This window comes from Drosophila grimshawi, unplaced genomic scaffold (assembly GCF_018153295.1).
Source record: "Drosophila grimshawi isolate 15287-2541.00 unplaced genomic scaffold, ASM1815329v1 contig_1377, whole genome shotgun sequence".
NCBI classification, from domain to species: domain Eukaryota; kingdom Metazoa; phylum Arthropoda; class Insecta; order Diptera; family Drosophilidae; genus Drosophila; species Drosophila grimshawi.
Genome location: NW_025062900.1, coordinates 17,397,182 through 17,424,298, shown reverse-complemented (window position 1 = coordinate 17,424,298; position 27,117 = coordinate 17,397,182). Strand labels below are relative to the sequence as shown.

The 27,117-nt window shown below is 41.9% G+C and overlaps 2 protein-coding genes across 6 annotated transcripts in view; one reads left to right on the top strand and one right to left on the bottom strand.

Moving 5' to 3' along the window:
* Positions 1–13,439, top strand: part of LOC6570233 (fibronectin type-III domain-containing protein 3A) — a 36,945-nt gene extending 23,506 nt beyond the window's left edge. Inside the window, exons 3-6 of one of the 3 annotated variants that reach the window (XM_032741910.2) lie at positions 6,254–6,432; positions 8,821–9,124; positions 9,200–9,780; positions 9,820–13,439. In XM_032741910.2, the coding sequence (XP_032597801.1) occupies positions 6,254–6,432; positions 8,821–9,124; positions 9,200–9,780; positions 9,820–13,077 (4,322 nt within the window). In that variant the 3' untranslated portion in view covers positions 13,078–13,439. Of the gene's footprint in view, positions 1–6,253; positions 6,433–8,563; positions 8,750–8,820; positions 9,125–9,199 lie in introns of those variants that run through there. The other 2 variants (XM_001996419.3, XM_032741911.2) reach the window with 2 other exon arrangements.
* Positions 13,440–16,232: 2,793 nt separating this feature from the next.
* Positions 16,233–26,945, bottom strand: LOC6570234 (transient receptor potential-gamma protein). Of its 3 annotated transcripts, XM_043214656.1 has the most exons (16): positions 26,839–26,945; positions 24,637–24,679; positions 21,543–21,721; positions 21,115–21,483; positions 20,727–21,059; positions 20,485–20,667; positions 19,878–20,417; positions 19,545–19,813; positions 18,881–18,994; positions 18,624–18,819; positions 18,368–18,562; positions 17,973–18,198; positions 17,533–17,910; positions 17,187–17,468; positions 16,984–17,129; positions 16,233–16,904 (listed from the first exon to the last, which is right to left on the bottom strand). In XM_043214656.1, the coding sequence occupies exons 3-16, from the start codon at positions 21,636–21,638 to the stop codon at positions 16,671–16,673; spliced, it is 3,561 nt and encodes a 1,186-aa protein (XP_043070591.1). In that variant the 5' UTR covers positions 21,639–21,721; positions 24,637–24,679; positions 26,839–26,945; the 3' UTR covers positions 16,233–16,670. The 3 variants fall into 3 exon arrangements, with proteins under 3 accessions (XP_043070591.1, XP_043070593.1, XP_043070590.1); XM_043214658.1 differs by lacking the exon at positions 24,637–24,679 and having other exon boundaries at positions 26,839–26,890; XM_043214655.1 differs by lacking the exons at positions 24,637–24,679; positions 26,839–26,945 and having other exon boundaries at positions 17,979–18,198; positions 21,543–21,687.
* Positions 26,946–27,117: the final 172 nt, after the last annotated feature.

Here is a 27,117-nt window from a genome sequence, read left to right as displayed (position 1 = left end):
TATAAAAGCTTCCATCTTTCTCTCGCACAAGCGATGCCATTCCATCTATCATCTCATACTTGCAGACATGCACAAGTTAAGTGCAATTCATGTGACTCTCGTTTTTCCAATGCTGCTTACACATACATACATAGATATATATATCTATATCTATATATATACGTACATATCTGTGTATGCTCGATTTCACCCAAAAGTTGTTCGTTTTTGCAGCTTTTGCTCAAACTATAGCAGAATTTTATAATGATTGTGTAATGTAACCATAAAAATATTCCTAAACTACTCAATATTGTCTATTTTGGCTCATAATTCATAATATATATTAGATAGATACCATAAAATGATATGCAGCCATAACTTTCGTCAAAACTGAACCGATTCTCAAACGCAATAACTTTTTGTGTGGCAACGTGTGTTGCCATCAAGATTAAGATTGAATTTTATGTTCTGTGCATTTTGCAGCAGTGCAATCCACACAGTATAAATATTCTCTATAATCTATAATCGGCACATAAAATCCAGAGTATAAATATTCTCTGTATATACGCAGGGACATAAGTAAATGATTTATCTTTTTATTTTTATGAAGGCATCAAGAAAAAGTTTATTTTTTACCAATTTGCATTTCCGATATTCAACTCTAATTGCTGAATTTTTGTTTGCCATATTTATTTAGTTGCAGGTAAGCGGGATTCACAATTGAATATATATATTCGTATTCGTATTCGTATTCGTATTCGTATTCGGCTGATATTTTCAAGTGTGAGTGCAAGTGACAAGCTCAACGCCACATTCAATTGGCGGCTGTTGGGCAAACTTTTTAAATTCAATTCACAATAGTGTTTCTGTGCACTGAGCTAGTCAAGTTGAGTTGCTTTCAGCTACCCACCCAGGGAATCAAGCAGCAACGTGTCTGCTGCTCTGCGCACAAGGTTAGACAGACAGACAGATGGACGGACAGACAGATGGTCAGACGGACGGACAGACAGACGGACAGATAGAAGCGTGCAACTTTTTGCAGTTATGCAATAATAAGGATGTGGAAACCCACATGGCCCCCCCTCCCCCCATCCATTGCATTGGCAGCAGCACATCTTCTCCAACTGCTGTCCTGGAGTTGGCAGCAAACGGCTGTGTTGTCTGCGAATCTCCCAACAGTTTTTTTTTTTTGTGTTCTGTTGCCACGTGCAGTTGCGGCAAGTTGCGGAACGAGGCCAGGGTGAGGCCATATCTTGCTGTGATCAGAGGAGTGGCGCGTACTACACACACCGGTCGGGTTCGGGATGATGTCATTGCTCACATTGTGCTTAGCATGCTGTCCAAATCAAGAACGAGCTAAGAGCGAAAAAATATCAAACTCACACAAACAGCTGTCAATATGGAAAGTGCAAATACTTTTTCTGACAGCTCCTTGGCGTACTTGTTGCCCAGTGTGAAATCTCAGTGAATTACCGGCCACGCCCATCAATTGGCTGCATGCAGCTTGAACTGAGTTGGCCAAAAATGCAGCACTGCATTCCACAAGCAGATATTGAATATATAGTTGAATGGTTACTAAAGCAATAAAAGGTATTTCTACAAAAATTCAACTTGATCTTTGTTAGCAATTTATGCCAAATTTAAACAACAAAAAAGAAGCCTTATGCCAATTATTAACTATGGCTTATTAAGACCAGATTTCTTATATGTTTTCAAAGCAGATAATCAGTAACCAGTAACCAGTAACCCATATGCCTGACTTGTTTATTCTTTTAGTCACTCTTTTAGTGACTGGGGCTGACTCATAGAATCTGTTTTGGGTTTCGGTTGATTGTTTATTTAAATGCCTGTTTGTCCGCAGTGGTTTGCATTCATAAAAACCATTTGACGCAATCAGCAGTCAACATTTTGCCGCTTATTAAAACATATGTTAGAAGTCAAGCATGCCCCTCCCCCCATTATAATACATAAAGAATTTATTTGATATTTATGGTTTATATAAGCTTTAGCGCAGTTGCACAAAATATTCAATTCTTAAATTGTCGATTCATTCGGCATCGTTGACATGTTCGAAGTTCTGCGCTGAGTACTTTCCCAGAAAAATTTGCATTTAGCATTTGTTTATTCATTGAAAAAAAAACCCAAAATTTGATTTCAGCAATTAAATATTTTTACTAGAAAGTGAGAGGATGACAAACGGATAGATACTCTGTAAATAAATTTGAGTTGCGTTTTGCGTGCGACAAATGTTCGCCAGTCTGGCAGAATCAGTCAACTGGCGAAATGTATCCATTATGAATAGAATATTTTGCAAAATGCCGTTTGTTGCATTATTAGCCAGCCAGTTGGCCGTTTAGCCGCTGCCCGTTTACCCGTTACCAGCTACCAGTTACCAGTTACCAATTACCAGTTAAACGCAGCAGCATCAAAAAAAAAAAAAAAAGAAGCAAAAATGTATTAAAATTATTTGGGTCATTTTCTGCTTGGTTGCAGGCAACATGCCACCAGCCAATGCATTTTCTATTACCCATTGCAAAGTACTTCCTTTGCTTTATTTTTGTTTTTGTTTTTTCTTCTCATTTTGGCTTATGCAAAAAGTTGCGAGTCTAAAAAACTGAACTGAACTGAACTGAGCTGAGCTGAATGCCGCAAACTTCGAAACGTGTGCCTTGAGCGAGTAAATTAATCTGAAACGTTGCAAACTTTCTCAATTGTTATAATTGAAGTTGAACAAAACGTTTCCCACTTGCCACACACACAGATACACAGATACACACACACACAGATGCAGACACACGCTTTAAGTAATAAACTTCATAGTTACAGCAGATAACAAGCAGATACAGTTGAGGCATATTTGTTGTTGTGTGGCACAGAAATCAATTCGCAAAACACAAGAATCGATTCTTCACCTTTAAGTTTGTGTTATTGTTATTGTTTTTTTTTTGTTTTTTTGTTTGCTATTGTTATTGTTTTTTATCTCTTGTTGTCGTTGTTAGCCAACTTTCATATCTAGTCGCGTCTGCTCCTTCAGTTGTTGTAGCTTGTTTTGCTTGTTTTGTGTGTTGTGTTGTGTGTGTTGTGCGTTCTTCTTTTCGCCTGGATTTGAACGGTTTTTTGCCTTGCCTTTTGTCCTTGAAGTATCCTTAACTGTGTCGAAACTGGCGCTGCGGCCTTATAAATCTTCCTGCCCAAATTGCGCAGCGTCACCATCAAACACGTGTTTTTCGACTCGTATTTGTTTTAGTTGCTTTTTTTGTTTGTGCTTTTGTATTTAAGTCGCCAAAAATTTGAGCAAATAAATTATTTGCTGTTTGCCATCAGCGAATTATTTGCGAGTGTGTTGTCTTTATTGTTGTTATTTCAACTGCTTTGCTTAGCAAACTTTGCTAGCATTTTTTTTTATTCTCTCCAGATTTGTTTTTATTCTAGTCGCCGTGCTGCCAACTAATTGTGTTACCAACCCACCAACGCCGCACAACGCTTTTGCTGAGCAATTTATGAGCATTGCGATGGCAACAAAAAAATACAAAAAAAAAAACAAGGGTGCAAAAGTTCGCTATTGTTTTTTAGCGGCATTCATAAAATTAGATATTCAAGCAGCGCAAGAATTGCAAATTTAAAGACTCTTGGCTTGAAATCACAATCAAAATGGCGAGCAGTCAGTCAGTCAGTCAAGGCTGCTGCCACGTTCACCAAACTCAGGTCTCGAGTCTCTCTTGAAATTGCCACAAAATTAATTACATGCCTCTTGCTTAACTAAATAAAAAGCTCATTTTACAGGCAAAAATAATCAGTCCAACAGTTGAAGCCACAAGGCTTTAATAGCGAACACAGCATTTTATTAAATAAATATCTAGCGAAAAAAAAACATATATATCTAAGGTTAAAAATAATCATTCAATCAAACAACAGAACAATCACAGTAAATAAATATCTAAAGTAAAAGTGCTACAAATTAATAGCACCTTCGCTTTTAATAGCACTTTAAACTATGCTTTGACCTCACTGAAAGACTGATTAAATATAATATATATATTTTTTATATACACTTTTGAGTGTTTCGCTATATTTATGATCTTATAGCTAGTTTATACTTGACCATTAAATTAATATGCGAAATCTGGCAGAGGAAATGAAAATGACTCTAACTGGACAAGAGAATAGCATTGCTATTAAACTGAACATAAGAATGCCAAATCTAAATATTGTTAGCGAACCCAATTAAATAATAAATAATTTAAGTAATGAGAAAGTAGAAGAGGAATAAAGGGTTATAGACTGGTTATAAACCGATTGTAGAACACGTTTGAATCCAATTTGCTTGCAATTGTCCGATTGCTTAATTCAATCCAATTTTTCTATTATCTGTTGTAAATATGCTTCAATCGAATGTACATATGAATGTTTTTTGAGTGTAAGTTGTTTGTGCGCTGCCCTAAGCTGTTTAGCATTAATTAAGTTTGAGTTTAAGTGCAGACTGCAGCAGACTGCAGACAGACGACACTCCGACGCGTTCGCCCTCCAGGCATTTCACTGTCTGCTGGTCAAATGTTAAGCTCCACCAACCAGACCGACCACACCACAACCATTCCACCTTAAGTCTACCAATCCCCAATCCCCAATCCCCAATCCTGAAAACTCAGCCACTCCACACACACAACGCTCAACGCTCAACTAATTGCTGCCTTTTAACACTTGGCAATTCGCCGTAGGCGATACTGGCTCCAAAGTCTCGTGGCCTCCTCATTCTGTGGTGGTGCATGGTTGTAAGTTACACCCGTCCAGACCAGACCAGACCAGACGCAGTCAGACAACCCCTGTTTCGCTTTATATTGTGAAATGGATTGCATTTTCCGCTGTTGTTGTTATCAACTATCAGCAATTCTACTTTACAACGTTATGCGTCAACGCACTAAACCGACATTTTTACACCTAAGTCGCAGCGAGTCGAGTCTGTGGCGCAATGCAATGGAATTGTAGCCAGAGCCTGGGCTGCTTTTCACGGCTGATTAGGTCACGAACCGGCATTACGAATATTTATATTGCTTGCATTCGCCTCGACTGAAAATGGAGACTTAGCCCTGTCTTGCATTAAACACTAACACTGTTGCCAACAACATTGCCGAGGGTTGGTTGTTATCTTCAAATGCATTACGACTGCAACTTGGGAAGGCCCTTTGGCTTTCGTATATTTATAACAAGGTGAACACACAATTGTGTGAAGGCAGCACCAGCAGCTAGCTCAAGAAACTGTATACATATATATGGGGTACTTTATCGCCTAGCTACGCATCCTTTTGTGTCCTGTCCAGCAGCGAATGTTGCTCATTATTTGGCTTGCCATCGATGCGACCTGCTTTCTACTTGAATACAGAATACAGACCGTATCCCTTTATGGGGAGAGATGTGCATTTTTTTATATGAGGTAGCAGCAACACTCGATCCTATTTTGATTTCATAAATATGCAGCTTAAAAATCGGGCATAAAATCTCTATGCCGGAAGGTGACTTCAATATATTTTTTCATATTTCCATAAATGTCGCATGACTTCAGCGGCTGGCATACATTGTTTGACTGCTTCACACACAAGGGTACATATATACATATATATATATATACTTAATATATAATATATATATATATATATATATATATAGCTGTGCATGTATAAAACCGTATTGACATAAAACTGAGAAGTTATCGTTGTTGACGCGTCGCCGAGTTGTCGCCACAGGGCTTTTGGTGCTTTTGATGATTTTGCGTCGACCAAGCATCAAATCATCTCCGCACTCAAGTTTTTGTTTTACTCCGTAACCGTAGCCATAAAAAAGGGTAGAAGAGTACGCTATAATAATAAAGCTGTTGTATTAAATGCAACAGGTAGAAGGAGGCATTTATGGTTTATTTATTTCTGTTTGGTATTAACGGTCTAATTGAAGTTGCCATGTCAATCTCTTAGATTACATAACTGCAAATGGAAAATGGTATGGAGCGACTGCTCAAGTCATATTTGATGTGTTTAAGCCAACGTAACTTGTGTTGACATCTTTCTCATTACCTTAAAATGTTGCTGGCCACATAAAAGATCTGTTTTGACATTTCGGCGTCAAATTACTTGAAATATTTTATTTGACAATAACACCATTCATAAGGATTAAGTTTTAACTTCGCTAATTTGTGTTACTCAAATTTAGTTGCTTATTTTAAGGTATCTATTCATAATTTCATTGTGTACTAAAGCAAAACGCTTCACGAATTGACTAATTGCAGGTCCAGCGGCAGTTCAAATGGTTTCCCACAATCGACCGCCACCGACGATGACGGTGCCCGTACCGGTACAGGTGCCACCGTACGTTCATGAGAATGGAACACTGACCCACGTAGTGCTGCCCCCGCAGCAGTACCAGCAGTTGCACCCCGGACAGGGTCATCTGCATGCAACGCCATTTGTAAGTAACGCCACAATTTCCAGTTTTATGAATATGATTTAAATATTAAGACAATTATTTGTACAATCGCAATCATTATCAGCAAAAATAGTCGATTGTATATTTTATTTTGATTAGGAACGGGTTGTTGTTATATAATTTAGCTGCCCCGTTTGTATTTCGGTTTGACATTTTTGCTATTTATTCGCAGTGGAGCGCTGTGATTTTCCCTAGGGGTATTCACAGCTCATTCAAAGTTTGTTATTAAAATGCTGATAAGGAGGCAACACGCTGCCTCTTTTCCAAGGCAATCTAACAACCTCTGTGACTTATCAACCTATATAATTATAATTGAGTCTCAATTATCAATAGCAATAAATATAGGAATAATAGCTTAAATAAAATAAAAATAAATAAAACTAGGAGACACTCGTAGCTGGGCTATATTAGATTCTCAGCTTCTCTCACATCTTATCGATAAAAGTTTATCTTAGCTATGCTAAACTAGATTCTCAGCTTCTCTCACATCTTATCGATATTTATCGATCGGAAACTAGCTATTCAGTTATCAAGCATTCGCAATATTCATAAGCAAACTTGTCTTTGCAATTAATAATATACTTCATTTGATTGGAGAAGTCTCCCCACCACTTGCACCACTTGAAAAAAATACAAAAAACAAAACAAATTGTTTACCTAACATTCCCATCAAACAAACCGGATCCAGCGGAGAACTACGAAGATGATTTCCCAGAAGCAGCCAGTGGGATTTACCCGTCCAGCTGTTAATTTGTGGTGTCGTGTTGTCAAAGCAATAATGGCTACAATAACTTAACTAACTACAAATGCAAAAATGCAAAACAATTCTCAACTGCAATACAAGCGGACATACAAATTTATGATAAGCTTGGTATGCCTCTCTATAATTTGTGCAGTTGGTTTCTGCTTTTAGTTAAACATTTATCACTAAATGGCAAGCAGGCATTATAAATATTTAAAGCGAAATAAAAGTAGCCAAAGCTGTGATAACTTGAATGTGTATTTCTGATGACCTTAAAAGTTTCGCAAATGACAAATAACTTTTTAATTAACCTCATATTCAGGAAGTAATTTTCACTTAAAACAGAGTATTATGCAGCTGGTTACGCTCGACTCTTTAACTGTTTGTTTGTTTTCATATCAGTGTTCTTAAGTAAATTTACATGACAGTAGCAGCCACAAAATGTAGTTGAAGTAAATGACCGTTTCCGTTTCTAATTATGTCAAAATCTCGTTATAAAACGATTGTGTTCTAATTTATATATAGTCAGAGTCATCAGAAAAACCTCAACTAAACTAACGCGCATTAGTTTTGAACGTCTTATTTATGTCAATTTGCTTACGAGTAAGTTGCCAAAATGGTAGCTGATGCATTTTGAAAGCTGCTGCCACAGCCGCCGTCTCCAAAGCCAAATAGTTTGGCAACTTGGTTGCAGGAGCACAATCACTTGGCACGCAGAACCGCTATTTACATAATGCTAGTGCATTTATTTTAAATATACCTTTTGAAAATAACGGCGTCATATTTGGCACCAAATCCATTTTTGTCATGTAATTGAGCAATTTTTCCAAGCTTATCGCACAAATGAATCTTTGGCTTTGGCTTAAATGCAAGCGCAGCGCTCAAAATATCCGCGAATCGTTAAGTTTCATTAGTTCCTGCAAGCATATTTGAATCGCGCGCGTAACATAGAAAAGTGTGGCCATTTTTGCGAACTGCTGATACGTATTTGCAGCGATGAATTTATATCGATAATTTGATGCACCACGATGATTAAGGGAAAATAAATGAAATTATTGACAGAATTGAAACAAAGCAATAAAACAATCTAATGCATATACCAAAAATAGTAATTAACAATCGCGCTGAATAAATACAAATACAATATAAATAACTATTTTGACATTTTCATTCCACTGTATTCTATTCTCGAATGCTTAGCATAGTCATTTGAGCATAACAGCGTGTTAACATTGCCGGAACAGAACAGAACAGAACAAATGCCTGTATTTACCAGTAGAATAACAATATATTTACAAAACAGTCATTATCAAGCAGCAGTACTTGAAACCAATTACCAAAATTTGAAATATTTGTATACAAGCCCAGCTGGCGATAAGGTGCCGTTTTCCGCAATTGTTTATCAGCTCGCACAATTGGCGTTGGTTTATTTATAGTTGCTATAGTCGTTGACGTGGTAATTTTGTTGGCACAGTTGTTTCTCAGAGCGCAATGCAGGCAACGAAGAATGAAACGAAGACGAAGCCGTCGACAACCACGTCGACAACAAGAATATGTGTATTTATTTAACCAAACTATTTACTGGTTGGCCAACAAAATTAATTAAACCACTTTTCCCGTTTGCGCAGATAAGCAGCAATGGCACATCGCATTTTTATACGCCGCTGCCCAGCTACTCACCCGGTCCTGGGCCGGCTGGCAATGGACCACCTCACTATCATATGCCACCGCAGCCGCAGCCACCACAGCAGCAGCAGCAGCCCGGCGTCCAACAGCAGCAGCAACAGTCGACGGCGACGTCAGGCGTTGGTGGAGCACCTTCGTCGCATCTACATTCCCCGCACTCGCCGTCGCCGCCCAACTATCGGGATGAGCGCAGCCAGCGCCAGCATACAAAACTGCTGCGCAAACTGGAAAAGCAACGCGAGCAGAGTGAGTAGAGTCCAAGACATGTATACATATATATATATATATACCACATCCATTCAATAATCTATTCGATTTTAGACTCGAGCATGTCCACGCCCACGCATTCGCCTTCACCGCGTCGCAGTGACCTCAATGGTCACTTCAACAGCAACAACAACAACAGCAACAACAACATTCCAATGCAACAGCACCAACACAACAACAACAATCACATGCACAACCATGGACGCCGTCTGCCGCCCCACCAACAACAACAACATCAGCAGCAACAGCAACAGCAGCAGCAGCAACACGTTCGCCAAACCGTCAACGTTCCTAGCACAACAACTGGCCAACAACAAGTGCAGCAGGTGGCTGCCACAACACAGCGCACCGGCAGCTCGGTGGGCACCTCGGAGGATGGCGAAGATACATCCAGTCTGGCCGCCGAGGATGACGAGGACTACCAGGCACTGATAGTGGACCAAATCTCCGCCATCGACAAGCCCGATGTGATCGATGTGAGCTCTCGCACTGCGAAGATCATCTGGGTACCACCAGCCATGTCGGATGAGTTGCTGGTCCAAGATCTGCGCTACCAGGTGCTGCTCAGCGATACAGGGAAACAGTGCAAATACAAGAGTCTCTACCTGGGCGAGGCGTACGAGTGCATTGTGCAGGATCTGCAGCCGGGCCAGGACTATCTGGTGCGGCTGCAGGTGCACTATCAGCAGCTCCAGGGCAGCGTCAGTGAACCCACCGAGTTCAAGACGCCCGCCTGCGAACCGGATCAGCCTCTGCCGCCGAAGCTGGTGTCGCGCACCAAGAGCTCCATCAATTTGCGCTGGACGGCGCCTGCCTCGAATGGTGCTCCCATTCAGCACTATCTGCTCGAGTACGATGTGGGCCGTGGCAATGCGCTGCAATTTGTCGAGCTGGCCAAGATCAAGGCCAAGCACTATGTGCTCAACAAGCTGCAGTCGACGACCGTCTACAGCTTTCGGCTGGCCGCCGTCAATGAGGTTGGCCAGTCCGTCTACTCGCAGGTGAGCAGCTACAGCACCGCTGGCAATCCACCCACAGTGCCCATGGCGCCACAGCTGCAGGCGTGCGGCGCCAGCTCGTTGCGTTTGGTCTGGGAACGGCGGCCGCAAGACGGTGACTTTCTGCTGCAGCTGCAGGATGCGGACACCGGACATGGTTACCTGAACAGCTACAAGGGCGGCGACACCCACTACGAGTGCCAGCAGCTGCGACGCGCCACCAGCTATCAATTCCGTCTGCGTGCCGAGAACGATGCCGGCGTCTCGCCCTGGTCCCCGGAGGTCAGCTACAGCACCGTTGCCGAGCGTCCCGGGCGACCCGGGAAGCCGCATGTCAAGGGCAAGATACACGGCACACACTTCAAGGCGCGCTGGGAGCCACCGTCGGACAACGGTGGCTGCGATGCGTTGCGCTACCATCTCGAGCTGAGCATGGGTGCCAGCTTCGAGCGGATCTACTCTGGCAGCGAGACGGAGGCAATGTGTGATCGCCTCCAGCCGGGCGTCACTTATCAGTTGCGTGCGTGCTGCGAGGGCTCGGCCGGTGAGAGCGCCTTCTCGGACATTGGCCATGTGACCACGGAGGCAGTGCCGCCCGGTGCACCGCCAGCGCCTCAATGCGATGCGCCGCCAACGCCTTATGCGGTGCGGCTGAGGCTCAGCCAGCCGGAATACAATGGTGGTGCGCCGGTGCTCGAATTTGAGGCGCAACTGCGTCATCTGGAAATCTCGGAACAGACGCTGCCATTGGCAACGCAAAGCGTCTATCGGGGCCAACAGGATTGCTTTGTGGCACAGCAGCTGCAACCCGGCGGCATCTACGAGGTGCAAGCGCGTGCCATCAATCGCATCGGCGCCGGCAGCTGGTCGCAGTGGTTGCGCTTCACAGCGGCCGCTGCACCACCCGGCGCAGCCGAAGCGCTCCAGGCGCTCGTCAAGTCCGCCACCCATCTGAGCATCAATTGGCAGCCACCAATGCTGCTCAATGGCAGCCCAGTGACGGGGTACACGCTGCAGAACGCCAGCCAGCCGCTGGACGAGCCGCCCGTGGAGCCGTTGGGCACTCAATTCCATGGCTGCTACCAGGGCAGCCAGACCAACGTGGAGCTGCGCAATCTGACGCCATATACGCGCTACTATCTGCGCGTCCTCGCCAGCAATGCAGCCGGCACCGGCCCACCCACAGATGTGGTGTGCGTGTCGACGCCATCGGCGGTGCCGGGCGCACCACAGATGCAGGGCTACGAGTTCACCCACCAGGTGGTAACGCTCAACTGGACACAGCCAGCGGCGCATGGCTCGCCCATCTGCAGCTACAACATTGAGTACGGTGAGCGGACGATTGCCACACCGGATGCATGCACCCGTTACACGGTGCTCGGCCTGACGCCCGAGACGAGCTACAAGTTTCGCGTGCAGGCGGTGAATGCGATGGGCTCTGGTCCGTTCAGTGCCTATGCCAAGCTGACGACACAACCATCGCCGCCAGCACCGCCACGACTGGAGTGCAGCGGATCGGGGCACAACTACATCAAGCTCAAGTGGGGCGAGACTGGCAAAACGGCGCCAAACGGCACAACTGGCGGCAACAGCGGCAATAGCGGAGGACCAGTGCCCGGCACCAAGTACCACGTGGAGATGTATGTGGCACGGGCGAAGCAATTCCAGGCCGTCTACTCCGGCACCAATTGCATGTGCAAGATACACAAGCTGCAGGAGCGCAGCAGCTACACATTCCGCATCTATGCGCACACGGATCGTGCCGGCGATGGCGAATACTCCGAGGAGTACATATTCGAGACGAGCGCCACGCTGCCGGCAAACATTAAGGCGCCGCGGGTGATGCACGAGAGCGGCGTCTGTGTGCTGGATCGGGCCAATCAGCCGGCGATGCAGCTGACCCTCGAGTGGCAGCACTCGAAGAATAGCTTCCAGGATCGCGTCGAGTACGAGCTGCAATATGCCGTTGTCGCCTCGGATGCGGATGCCTCGAACTCACCCAAGGGTCGCAGCAGCAGCGGCTCCTCCAACAATGCTGCTGCTGCTGCTGCTGCTCCGGTTGCGCTGAGCAATCAGGATTATCGCCAGCTGTATCGGGGCACAGAGACCAAGTTCACCATTGATAATCTGGCGGCGGGCACCTGCTACCAGTTTCGTGTGTGTCCCGTGCGTGTCACCGCCGCCGGCGATCTGTTCCATGGCCAATCTTCGGTGGCGTTGCGCTACCAGGTGCCCAGTAATTTGGATGTCAGTTCGGCGGTTGCTGTGCGCCAGCATCTGTTGCACGGTGCGAGTGCGGCGCCGACACATGCCACACAGCGCTCCAGCCGCAAACTGTCCTCGAGCAACGGCTCCAGCGCCAGTGGATTGCATCTGCGTTCGGTTAGCGCCTCTGCGATTAGCGGCAGCAGCGGTGTCGGCGCCGATGCCCAGGCAATTAGTCGGCTGCAGCATGAGTTGTCGGCGAGCAGCTTCAAGTCTTGCGCAGATCCGAGGCATCATCATCATCACCACCATCACCATCATCAGCATCCGGGGTGTGCCGCTGAAGCAGCAGCGAGCGCCTCCAGTCTGGCCACCCTGCCAGCGTCCTCGACGCTGCTGTTGCGTGGCAATCATATGCATCACCAGCACTTGCATCATTCACACCACATGCATCATGCCCACTACAGGCATCCCTCGGCCGCTGCCGGCGCCGGCATTCTGCCCGGCACAAGCAACAGCAGCAACAGCATCATGAGCAGCGGCAGCAATGGCAACTGCAGCAGCAACATGCCGCACGGCAACATTGTCCGAAGGATTGTCGCCAAGCTGACGGCGCTGTATTGCAACAGGAAGCGGCTGACGGATCAGCAGAAGGCCGTCTTCTTTGTGGTTTCATTTGTGTTTGTCACCTTCCTGGTTGCCATGCTGGTGCACATGCTCTGTGGCTAAGCCAATGGCCAATGGCAAAAAAAACACTGATTGATCACAATTTTTTGGGTGTCACAAAAACAAAACAAAAAATCAAAAATTAAAACAAAAACAAAAAACGATTACGATTGCCTAGTTGTAATTAACACTATAAAAATCTATGTATATTCAAAAAGAAATCAAATCAATTGTAATCTAATTAATCACTCCTAAAACATTAACAAAAATCAACAAAAAAGAAAAGAAAATGCAGAAACCAACTTCTTAACAATAACAGCGTCAACAATTGTATTAAATGTACACAATGAAAACATTCTTTATGAACTTTTGTCGATACACAATTTATATATATATATATATATTATTGAAACATACATACACACATATATACATATATACATATATACATATACATATATATATATATATATATTGATAGTTGGGAAATGCATACAAAAGTGTTTGTAATGGTATTGTTGTTACTAACTACATATTTAAAATCACAATTAAACACACACAACAGACACACACACACACACAGACAGACACTCAAATCTCCATATGTGCTATAGCATTTTGTGCAACAAAAAAAAGAAAGAAACTTCTCAATGTACATAAATTTAATGAAAACAAAATGAAAACTGTATCTGTAACTTAACCCCAAAAGGACTACTTAAAATTCTTCAAAAATGCTTTTTAAACGGTTTACCGCATTGTTGTTGCATGTGCGCACATATATATAAATATATATATATATATATTCCCTATATGTATATATATATATATATAGATGTGTGCAATGCCATACATGTATCTATATAGCTAAAGTGAAACGAGTTACATATATGCAAAATGATTAACGAAAAATATGAATTTATTAGACTATGTTCTATTCATAGTATACTACTGATAACTACCATATATATATATATCTATATATATATATATATATATATATACAGATATGTGGACATAAATGTGTAACTATGCAAATATGATTATATTGAATATCTGTAAAACTGTACAACTGTTCTCAATGGCCAATCTCTGGATGCGAGCACCATTTACATCCCGAAATGTTTATGGAATGGAACCTTTGTTTATTTCACAGACAGTTTATAACACACACACACACACACAGACACACACAGACACACACACACACACAGACGCTTCCTTCATTCTCTCAACTCTTCATATGAATTATTACACAATTTAATTACACAATTTATTATGATAAACATTACAACAACAAAAACAAACACAACGATGATGATGATGATGATGATGATGATGATGATGGGGCACCCATTTAGGTGCCAACTAAATAAGTGGAGTCTTATATAGCATTCACGATACAATTATTCCAGAGCTTACATGAATTATGTAAAATTATGTCGTTGTTGCCCAAAATTTCGATCCCGTGCTATATATATGGATATATAGCGACAACCCTCTGCTAGGCAAAGCTCTCATTTATATATATATATATATATATAAATAAATACACAATATACACCACACAAATCGAAAAAAACAAAAACAAACAAATATATATACATACATTTATACATATAAATAAATATATTTTTTACACACACAAAAACAAAAAAAAAACGAAAGGAAAAGAAAAGAAAAACCAATTATTTAGTATATACATACATATAATAAAAAATATTTGAAATTTATAGCCTAATGCAACGCAAAGTGATTTATTCCAATTATTATTATTTTTCTAATTAAATAAATTAATGTAATCGTTTCTTTCCATAGTTTCATATGAAATTAAAAAAAAAAAAACAGAAAACAAAAAAAAAAAAAACAAACAAAAAACAAAACAGAAAACAAAAAACAGAAAAACATGTATGTTTACAACGGTAAATGGTTACAATATATAAACGTTTATATTAGCAAAAATATTGTACTATTTGTCGAATTATTTGTTTATTATACATACATACCATATGTAATACATTGCAACATAAATATATATATATATATGTATGTATATATATATATATGTGTATATGTATATATATATATATATGTATATGTATATTTATAACAATTATTTGCAAATTATATATATACATATATATATTTAAAATAAATGCGATTTACAAATACTGAAAGCGTCTCGTTTATTTTATTTTATTTGATAAGCCTGCAACTTTAGGCCAAAGATCAGCTTAATTTATTAATCGAAAACAACTGAAACTCGTTTTGGGTTTTTTTTTGTATTTAAATTACGTTTATTTTCCGTGCAAATAACATTTCTTTGTTTTGTTTTGTTTAGTTTAGTTACTAGTTTATTCATCCCTATTTGATATTTAAATCAAATCAATCCAGACGATATCTGTCTGTCTGTGAAAGACTAACACTGACACTGTAAAAAATAACTGTAGTGCAAATATATAGTTTGGATCTGTTCGATGTTCGTCGTTATTCGTTATTCCAATAGATATAGTCAACTATATACGGATCGACTCGGACAATGTGTATAGTTGTGATAAGTTGTGATAGAATGATAGGTTTATAGTCCGGACGTTATTGTATCTTTTGATATGTAGATTATAAATTCATGTATATAACACTTGAAGTACCTACATTTGGTGTCTATTGTTTATTGTATAACTCTTTGGTTTAGTTATGTATTTAGCTAATGTGCTGCTGTGGGTCACAATAAGTTTCGTTATGCTTAAGTCTAAGTTGTTGCAACCAATATGGATTTAACTAAATATAAGTTAACATTCCGTTTGACTCTTCTTTTTCTTTTTTCGTTTAACTTAAAACTCTTCTAAAAATGAAGTTAGTAATCGTATTTTATCTAGTACACATATATATATATATATATTATATATGAAAGTATTTTCTATATAGTCGCTAAAATCATTAAGAGTTTTGCAATTCGTTTATTGTTTGTTTGTGTTGTTTAAAATCGGTGTATAAAATTTGTTTGATTTGCTTCTCTTTTCTATTATTTTAAGTACACAGCTTACGTATGGAACTTGAAAATATTATCGTGTTCAAATCCATTCTGAAATTAAGATCACACAGCGCTACCCTAAGTACAAGTTGACTTTTAGTTACTCAATGATCATCCAAAAAACTTGTGTATACAAACGTATGAATTTATATATACATATATATATATATGTATAAATATGCATGTGTTTTTTTTTTTTAACTGTAGTTCATACAAAAAATATTTCTCATGCTAAGGCAACTTTCAATATCGATATGGGATAGTTATATTTTTGGTGTTGGTTAGCGATTTAAATACGATTCAAATTCGACGGCATCTCTGTGAAAGCATTCATCTAAATACAGACACATGATATGTGGATATGTGGATATATGGATATTATGTCTTATGGCAGTTGAACTGACTGAACCCAAAGCCAAACCTGTCCCAGTTTCTATCTGTCTAAGGTCCTGTGCAATCAATATGGCGACTGCATTGCGTCCTTATGTAAATGTTCGTATATCGTTGTTTGATTTGTTCGATTCGAATGCAATGCGTGTGCAGTAGACAGCTACAGCTACAGCTACTAAGATACTATGATTATGTCATCCCCGATCCCTGCAACCTGATACCAATTAAATAATAATATTCAGTCATTGGCCGTCAACGCGGAGATGCAACTGCTGCTGATCAGCGGCTCGCGCGAATTGACGGACGTGTTGGATGGATCGATGGACAACGTGAACTCCGTTGATGCCTCCACAGAGTCGTGCTGGCTCTGGGTTTGCTCATGCCGTCGTGGTCTCACCAGCTGGGCAGGATCTTTGTGTGGCACACCGCCCTCGGCGTTCGCTGCCGGATAGCTGGAAACGCGTTTCAGCGTCTGTTTGAGAAAAAGAAAAACAACAAAAAAGTTACTTTCATCTTGCCACACATCTGAGTTTGGGGCAAAGAGCACACACCTTGTCAGTCAGCAGATCGGCAACATTGGCCACATTGGCAGCATTTGCCACATTCGCAGCCGCAATGGATTCGGAGACGGGGCAAATGTTTTTACTCGATGAGAATTTTTTGCGCTTCCGTTTCAGCGCCGCAATTGCCGTTAAACCTGCCACAAATTAAAGTACAAATTTTTGTTTACACTCGAGCAGATTGCTATACAAACCCGTCGTCGTGTGAAAAAAGTGTGTGCCAACGCCCACATGGGCGTGGCCCATGTTGCTGGCACCATTCAAGGCTGCAGGATGTGGAAGCGAGGCAGCATTTGGTGGATCCCCGCCATGCTGGGCTGTATATGCATGCTGTGGTGAGCACTGTGCATATTTCACCCTCACCTGGCCATGCACAGGCGTTGAGTTCTGCGAGGAATTGCACACGGAGTCCTCGGACTTGGAGCGTCCCAGCATTTTGCTCATGTTGCCCACCTTGGCGGCCTCAATCAGTGTGCCTAAGGCAGCGGCAGGCAAGATTACTTTGCTCTGGCGAGGGAATTACATTGATTTTGGACATACCCCAACGTTTCTTGTGTCCAGCGATGCGTTTGTTATACTTCAGTGTGGTCTTATTGTACTTGGTGGCACTGCCTGGCACTGCCGTTGTCGCCGATGCCGCAGGCGTTGCTGCCGCTGCTGTTGTTGCCTGCGTTGGCGATGTTGGCGACTCCATGCCGCCAATGGAGCCGGCCGTTGTGTTCTGGCGCCTGTGCATGAAATTGGGCGCAAAGAGTGTGGATAGCGTTGAGCTGAGAATCTCATTTTGATTATCGTAGTTGTCCAGCGATGTGGAGAACTCGGCCACGGGCGCCAGCGAACCCGTTGATCCCGGCGGTGCAATATTGAAACCTTTCATTAGGCGACGCTCTTTCTGTCGATTCTTTTTACCGCCGCCACCTGCAAAATGATATTAAATTTGGCATTAGATAGACCGGCTGAAGGGTCACAGGTCGTATTACCTCCACCTTGACCCGCTGTCACATTCGTGTCCATGCCGCTGTTTTTCAGTATTTCCACCAGCTCGCAGCGGAATGCGGAAATGTCCTGTTTGATCTCATTCACATCGTCCTCGGTGACGCCCTGAGACTCCGCCTTCCGCTGCTCAACGGTCACATAGCGACGCACCAGATTCCGCATAATCTGCTGATACTTAAAGTCCCGATCACTGGCCTGCTGTGCCTTGCGCTGTTGGTATCAGAGGAATAAGTATTACTTTAAGCTAAAATTCACTTCGAAGAGTCTTAAAATTCCTAAAGAGTACAACAAAATCAAGTGAGATACTTGAATATACTTGAATCACTTATTTTGTAATAGCTTTCATAGTTCTTTCCTTTACACAGTTCAGTTTACTCACCCGGATTGTCTTGAGATGTTCACGTCGGGCTGCCGAGGAGCCGCTACAAAACACCTGCCGCATCCACTTGAAGGCATACCAAATGGACTTGGGCGTCGGTATTATATTGAATGGGGGCGGGCAGGTGCCGCCCTCCTCAAAGTAACTAATCCACAGCTTGGAACGGGCGAATTTCCACTCAACATCGGCACGTTCCTGCAATGGACCATGTCCGTGAGTCCGGACGCATTTAGACGATGTTTGTGTGTGGACTCACCGAGATAAGTTGATACGAGTGATTCATCATGGCAATCAAGAGATTGAGTAGCACAACTATATTGATTACGGAGTAGGTGCCAAACATCAGCATGCCCCAAAAGCGTGTAAAGATTTTAATGCCATCCAGCTCGAAGCTGTCGAGATCAATCAGCCCAAAGACAGCCCAGAACAAGGTCTGTGTGGTCTCAAACAGACTGCAAGTACTTTCGATTATTAAATTCATATTCGAATATTAATTGACATTATTCCACTCACTTCGAGAAACGACGCCAGACAATGCAGGCATTCGGATCGTTTGTGCCATTCATGTTCAGCAGGACACTTGGGGATACTTCGGGACAGCGCTTTTTCTCCAGATCAGAATAGTACCTGAACGGCATTAAATATACACGAAAAGCAATTATGGAACTTCACATTAAGACATGGTAATTAAAGATAAACATTAACAATAAAACCTTCAAAAAATAATCAATATGGAAAAGAGACTCAAAACTTAATGCAAGATTCGTAAAACGACTTCGCAGCTCCGAAAACATTTAAACAATAAAACAATTAAATAAACTACAAGTTTCTGCACCTATTTAATAGTTTCATTAATTAACTTTTAAATTTTTTATACAACTGACTTTAAAAGACAATATTTTAAATAGATAAAAATATATAAAAAGCCTAAACTTTCAGGGTCATAGTCCTGGCAGATGTAAGAAGTCAAATAAAAAGCAAACCTTTTAAGAAAGATCTAAAAGAATTACATCTCCAGGCAGGTGTAATAGATCAAATAAAAATAATTAAACATTTAAATAGTCCTGGCAGGTGTACAAAGAATGCTTTAGTTGTATTTAGCAGGCTCAATCAAATAAGATGCGCTTCAAAATGAACAGGAATAAATACAAAATGAATAGCTGTGATTGGTACGCACCAGAGGAGCTGGTTGAGACCGCTGCCGAAGGCGAAGAGGACCAACACGTAGAGGAAGAAGAACTTCATAATGTCCATGACCATGCGCGACAAGGACACCTGCAGTGGCCCCAAGTGTGGGTTCACCGAGAAGATGTACACCAGCTTGAGGCTACTGAAAATGTTTGCCGCACTAAAAAGGCCCTCCGAGATGAGCATTGGATCCCATGTGTCCCAACGCTCTCGCGGCAAATCTGTCGCCTGCGAATTGAAGATCATCTCTTTTTTCACCTATTTGGCGAAAGCAACAACAATAATTTGTGTGTATTTTGAATAAAGTTGTGGAGTACAGCACCTGAAAGAAGGAAACCACACGAAGAGCCACTGTGGCCACATACAGTGAGTTGGTCACGAAATCGATGACATTCCACATATCATTCAGATACTCCTGCAGACCCACATCCCACAGCTGCTTCACCTCGCTCCAGATGAGGCCGCTGACCCAGGCCAGGATTAGCCACTCGATGAACGTTGGCTTGGCGCCACGCTTGGTGGGCAGCTGCAGCTCCTCCTCCACCTGGTTGAGCATGCTGCTCGAATCGGTCCACAGCCAGCTGCCAATGAAGGACTCGATGCGCTGTGAGGCGAGCATCAGCAGGAACAGAAATGTGAAATACGAGGCGCTGTGGCAGATGAACTTGATGAAGGGCTTCCGCATTGTCTGCCCAATGGCCGAATAGGGCGCCAGTATATAGGCCAGCGAGAATATGGGAAACATGATGCCAATCCGGATAATGTCCACTGCCTGCAATGCCATATTCTTTCGCCTGAATCCCGGCAAACCCTCATACCAAATGCTGGCCAGCAACTGCTGCACATTCGAATGGGCCACAAACTAAAAGCAAAGCAGTCAAATTAGTTTCGTAATAATAACAAAGATACTTTGGACCAGTTAACACAACCTTCTTTTGGCGCAGTTTGATGGCCAACTTTAGGCGATTGAGATGCATTCGTTCGCCGTGCTCATAGACGGGCCCAGTGGGATCGTGGTTCAGCAAGATCTCCAGCTCGTGCGAGGTGCGTGTGTGATCCAGCAGAGCGGTTGCAAAGTCCTGGCACTGTTTGCGCAACTCCTGATACTCATTCTGTAATCACAAGATTAATCAGAAGCTGGACAACATTTCCATCTGCTTGGGGAACGCACCTTGAATTCATGCTCCAGAAAGCTGAGGCGTCGCAGCTCCCACGACAACTCAAAGGCAGTGAGAATGGGATCCTTGGAGGAGAGCGCTATAAGGCTGGGACTGGCGAGGGCGCGATACGCATTGATGCGAGACCGCGAATGCCGCAGCGAGTCCTCCTGCCGGGACTGGACGCACTCGTCACAGCCGCAGCGCACATCGTGTGGCATGGGCAGGACAGCGCCACGGTCCAAAAGGATCTTAATTATCTCATAGTTGTCCCGATGTGCAGCCAATATCAGCGGCGTTATGTCCGGCGTAAACGTTGAGGTCTCCTCCGAAGCGGACTCCCAGCTCTAAGTCAAAGTATAACCAATGATTATTTATATAAGAAGCGAACATGCCACATACATGATTGCCCTCAATCTGAAAGGTGACATTCTCGTGATCCAGCAGCACCTCAACGGCTTCGACAAACTCCTCGGAGATGGAGTGCAGGAGTGCATCCTTTGTGTCCACATTGTAGTTGATGAGCAGCTCAACCATTTCCAAGTTCTCATTATCGATGGCCATGAGCAGGGCGGTCCGACCCAATGGATCCACACAGTTCACATTTATGTAGTCGGTGTCCTGCGCCTTCTGCAGCATCCGGCGTGTGCCCGCCATATCCCCCCTCTCCACAGCGAGCAGAAACTTCTTCTCCTCCAGCGTCAGCTGACGTATCTCCTGATGCGGTCTTATGGTGTTCTCCTCCTCCATCATGCCGTGTATGCTATGGCGCTACATGGAAACGATTCAAGTTGATCAATGCTATTCTGTCAACACTGGGGGAAACGCACCTTGACACGCCTGGCGGGTTCAATTTGGACGGCTATGTGGCCACTGCCGCTGCTCTCACTGCCCAGCTTCTTGTCCCCAATATCTGCAGCATCCATACCATTTTTAATCTTATTTAATATGGGTGCTAAAACAGATTTCCGACGCGCCGGACTAATAAAGTGCAGCTTTTTTCCTTCGTCTGCAAAAATAGTTGGAAAAAACACAAACACAAAATTTCAATTTATTGCAGTTTTGCTTTGACTTAGCTGCTTAGCAACCAACTGAGAAAAGAGCTAGCCTGGGTTTTGTGTATCAAAGGATCAATTGCCAGTACTAATACTATTTATTCATACACATTTATAAATATTTTAAAGTAATAACTTGTCACAGCTGCCCAACCATCTAAAAGTGCACACAATTTGGGAGTTGTATTCAACAATTTTTTTATTTTCATTATTTATGTTACATAATAAATACTCTGAGTACTTCCCAGTTGCCAAATTAAAATGCACAAAATCTCTTATTATTATTATTGGGAGGAAATTGCACCGCGACCTATTTGATCTATTGTGCCCCCTTGTGAGCCTATAGCTCTTCCATCAGCACCAGCTCCCGCACCAATGTGAGGATCTTTGTTGGGTTGAGGTCTTCTATGTCTCTACAATTCAAAACATGTACCACATGCAGGATGCTGCGTCTTCTTCTAGCTAAGGTGACACACTCTGCTAGGATGTGCATCGAAGATTCCTCCTCTCTTTCACAAAACCCGCACAGATCGCTAATATATATACCTAGTTGAGTTAGGTAACTTCTTAGTCTACAGTGTCCTGTCAATAGACTTGTAAGTATCCTAAGGTTGATCTTTCCCATGGTTATAACTTGTCCAAGATTATAACCACCTAGATGACATCTGGCTGGTCGGAGTCCTACTGCCTGTGACCAGCTCTGTTGCCGTCTCTGTCTCTCCTCGTTTCTAAGTTGCAGTCGTTTAGTGTGTCTTCCTATGCCACAATACGGTTCTGGTCCTGTTGGGGGCCCTTCTGTCTCCGCCTCGTTTCCCGACAAAATCTCTTAGATTATAGAATACTTTAACAGCGAATTTAATTACAGTCAACTCAACTCGCTTAACAAAGTTAATCAATGCCAATTTCAATTGCACATTTTCAAAACAGACAGACAGACAGAGGGGCAGACAGACAGAGAGACAGAGACAGACACAAACCCAGTCAGGGCGCATAATTAATTTATCCTCCTGCCACATCTGTCTAATCCAGTGGCGTGTTTGCACAATTCCAAGGTCGGAGTTGGCAACTGTGTCCTTGTGCGAAATCAAAGCACCGCTCGCCTTTATTTGCATTGATTTCAGAGAGTGCTCTCTGCTAATCGCAATCACAAATGTCAGAGCAGCAAGCGGCAAGGCATTATAATCATATCAGCAGCAGTAGCAGCAGCAGCATCAAATTAAATTATAATTTTCAAACGTAAATGTAAATGTAAACACATACATATAGACATATAGACATATAAACATAAACATATAAAAGCAGCAAGCGTTGCTTTTGGGTTATGGGCCAAAGAAGGGCGCAGTGTTTGCGTGTCTCGTTGGCAAATCTGGGTCAATAGTTGCTTGCTGTGTGTATATGTGTGTCTATATATCATATATATATATATATATATATATATAAATATATATATGTGTCATACACACACAGACACAACTGCTGTTGAAAGCTGCACAGACTTGCCCAGCCTGGTGTTGTTGAGAGTGCTTGCATATAAGTGACTATGAGTAACCGATGAGTTGACTATTTCTCACATTTGATATGCAATGACATTGGTTGCATTAAAAATGCATTCCCACAGTCAATACCCAAAGAAGTTGAAATATGTATGTATGTGAGAATGTGCCACAAAAGGCAACCCTCGTGAAAATTCCAATTCAGTTTGTTTAGTCCTTGTCGAAGAGAAGAAAGGCAAAAGAGTATTTATGTTATTGCAACTACAAACTGAAGTAGCGTAGTATTCATGCCGCGATAAACACTTTTGGGCATACCATATCAATGCACATACATACGACCTTCACAAATCTCACACACCCTTACACCCTTACACCCTTACACCCTTACACCCTCACACCTATTTAGTTTGTAGCCCCTAAAGAATGTATCAGCAACTTCTTTTGATGGCTATACAAATATTGTAATTGAAAATTACGCTAGCTGAAAATGTGTACTTTATTTATAAGCATAAAAAGGGTGTCTGCGATTCGATGAGACTCGGTCCGAGTATTATTCGGGTGATTGTAGGATGAGCAAGTTGGTCTCCATTTCGCTTGCATGTTTCTAGTGCAGCGAGCGTTGAACCTTCATTGATTTCACACAGACAGACGAATTTGTGTCTGTGTCTGTGTGTGTGTGTGTGTGTGTGTGTGTGTGTGTGTGTGTGTGTGTGTGTGTGTGTGTGTGAGTTGGAGAAAGTGAGACTGCGCAGGACATAACCTAGGCACAATGCATTCTGGTTGTCGTAGGTCGGGACATGCAACGCCATAAAACAGTAACAAAATGGACAACGACTTTGGTGTCGCCGCCATTTTGTGCACGATACACACGCACACACGCAAACACACACACAGACACACACACACACACATACACACACACATATGAAAGAAAAGTGAGCCACCTTTGCGACTGACTTAGTAATCACAAACCATTGAAATACTACTGATTGACCTGAAAACGATCCAGATATGCACAAAACACTCGAGCAAAAAACGCTATCTGATTTTGACCCGAATCCTGCTGGCGAATTCCAGTTTCCTAGTTATCAAAAATCAACAAAGATTGTTTATCGATGACTTTTATTTCATTTAAATATATCTTTCGCTGGCTTTGTGTTAGTTTTAAATTATTAAAAATATTTAAAGTGGGTTCGCATTAGTCTTAACAGCTTAAGCAGTTGATAGTTGACCATGTCTATTAACTGGAGCAAATAATAATTAACACAAGTGTAAAATGATATCACTTAACTCAAACATCGAGTGGCTGAGAGTAATTCAATCATTTTTGGCAGTTTTCTGGTTGAGTTTTGTCAGCTTGTTTGTGTCTCACTTACCTTCTCCCTCCTCGCCTGTCTTCGCATCGCTCCATTTCGACAACTATTAAAAGACAAAAAAGCATAACAAATACAAATATTAGTGTTGTTAGTTGATTAACATTCAACGACGACTAAAGGCAAGTTAAAAAACATTTTTATCATTTTACATAAAGCTTGAAAGCCTTCTAAGAATAAATACTTTTATGGTATGCAAAGCTGAAGCTTGGGTTTTTAATGGTACTCAAAACAATTCAATGCAGTCTTGAGCAGTTTACTTTATGCTTGATTAAGATATCTCTTAACTGTTGTATAGCTATGGAAACTATATTAAATCCAACTACTAATAGATCTCTGGAAATCCCCTTAACTGTGGTAAACTTATCTTATTCCACAAGTTCCGAGATTTGCCCAACTTTTGTTTATTTTACTTCTGACTCTTTGTATCTTTGTATCCCAATTAAATAAACAAATTAATACACTTTTTGGCGTAGGAGGTATTTATTCCGTCTGTCAAACAGTTAAGAGAAAAATTACACACACACACACACACACACGCTGAGTGTGTAAATTGTGGAGTAAATTTCTGTACAGCTTCAGGTTCAGGTTCGCCACCAGCGAAGGTTGGCCACATCCGGCTTATTAGATGCCCGATGCCAGATGGCAGTGGCAGATGTGGCAGGAGTGGTACGCATGGCCACCCCCCAAATGTGTCCTTGTGTCGATGCCGGCAACGACTGAGGCATACATGCGTCCTTGACAGCAGCTACTTGGAACTCTCGCCATCCTCAGAAATAAAGGCAAATGCGAAGGACAAGTCAGAAACCCCGCACAAATGTTGCAAAACTTGAATCTACAATGCCAGTTGCAATGAGAGGCGAAACCTGAGCTTCTTTTCTGTCCTATTCTGTTCTATGCTGTTCTATGCTGTTATATTCTGTTCTATTTTGGCTTTGTTTTGTTCTGTTTTGGCAAGAAATGTGGGACAAGAGTGCGTGAGTGCCGAGCTTGAGGGTGGTTTATTACTATGTAGTAGTAATAGCAGTTGTTGTTGTTGTTGTTGTACAGTGGCTGCCAAGGCAACAAGAATTTGGCCAAGTTGTTCGGCGTGCAGTTTAAACTGCATAGCCTGTCTGGCAGGCAACCACATTCAGCTAACACACAAATACATTCATCTGAGAACTTTATGGCACACATGCAAAAAGTGTTGGTCAAATTAAGTATGCGCAACGTGGGCCAGCAATTAATAACAACTTTGCAGCAGGTTGTTGCAATTGTTGTTGCTGCTGCCATTTGCATTTTTGCAGCTGTTGTCGTTGTCCTTGAGCGTGTTTTAATTCAGGGCACTGCACTCAGTCAGGATGACCGCAACACCCTCCGCACCCTTCTCCCCACAAACTACCCCTTTTGTTGTTTGTTTGTTTGTTTTGTTATTTACACACACACACACACATCTGCATGCCGCACACGTATACATCCATCAGTATACATATATAAATATATATATGTGCGTGTAATATGAAAACTGATTGGATGTTTTCATTGGTACAGCATTGGACTTAATAACTTTCAAGATTTCGATTCAGTATTTTGGATTTGAATAGACTTACAAATTTCTGTTTCGAAAAATGTTCTAATTCTTAATTTTTTTTATTCCTTTTGCTAAGTAAAGGACTTTTGGAAGGTAGTGTTGTGATCCTCTTTAGACACTTGCAGATTATCACTTTATTTATTTTGTTTTTTTTTTAATAATTCCGCTCTTCTTTTCCATATACATAATTTGAATCATTAAATATGATATAGAGTTTTGAAACTAACCCCATGAGCAGGTGGGTTTCTCAGAGATCTTCGATATTTCATATATGAAAAGACTTAAGATCTGTTAACAAGAAACTACAATTCTCATTCCTTTCTTCAACAAGCATTTTGTGCAATCAGTTATTTTCAATAATTCAATTATAATATATTATAACATATTTAATATCGTTATTCTTAAAAATGTTTTTAGGAAACCTAAATACTTGTCTGGCTAACTGTAAAAATTGTACAGCCCCTTGCAGAGGCGAACCTGAATTATATAAAGGGAAAACGGAATTATAATTTTGATTTAAATCACTTTTTGTCTATGCAAAGCTTAAACTGAAGTGTCCATTTCCTCGTGCATACCCCTGCTCCTATTCAGGCCCTATTGCCTGCAGGTGTTTGTCCCATCCCTTTAGTTACCTTGAGTTGGGATTTTCTCTTGAGTGAGGCAATCGAGCGCGTTTGTTGCCGTAGCACTTCCAGCGTATGATTTTTTGGTTCACGTTGACTTTGCCACCGGGAACAAGACGGAAATTTTCGAAATCAAACGCAAAATAAAAACTTAAACTAAATAAAAAGCAAAATTAATAATTCGACAATCAATGAGAACTCAACGTTTGTTTATATGTTTGGATTGTTTTTAGTTTTGCTTCTCGATCGTGATGAATCGCTCGTATTTTTCAGCAAGTTCTTCAATTT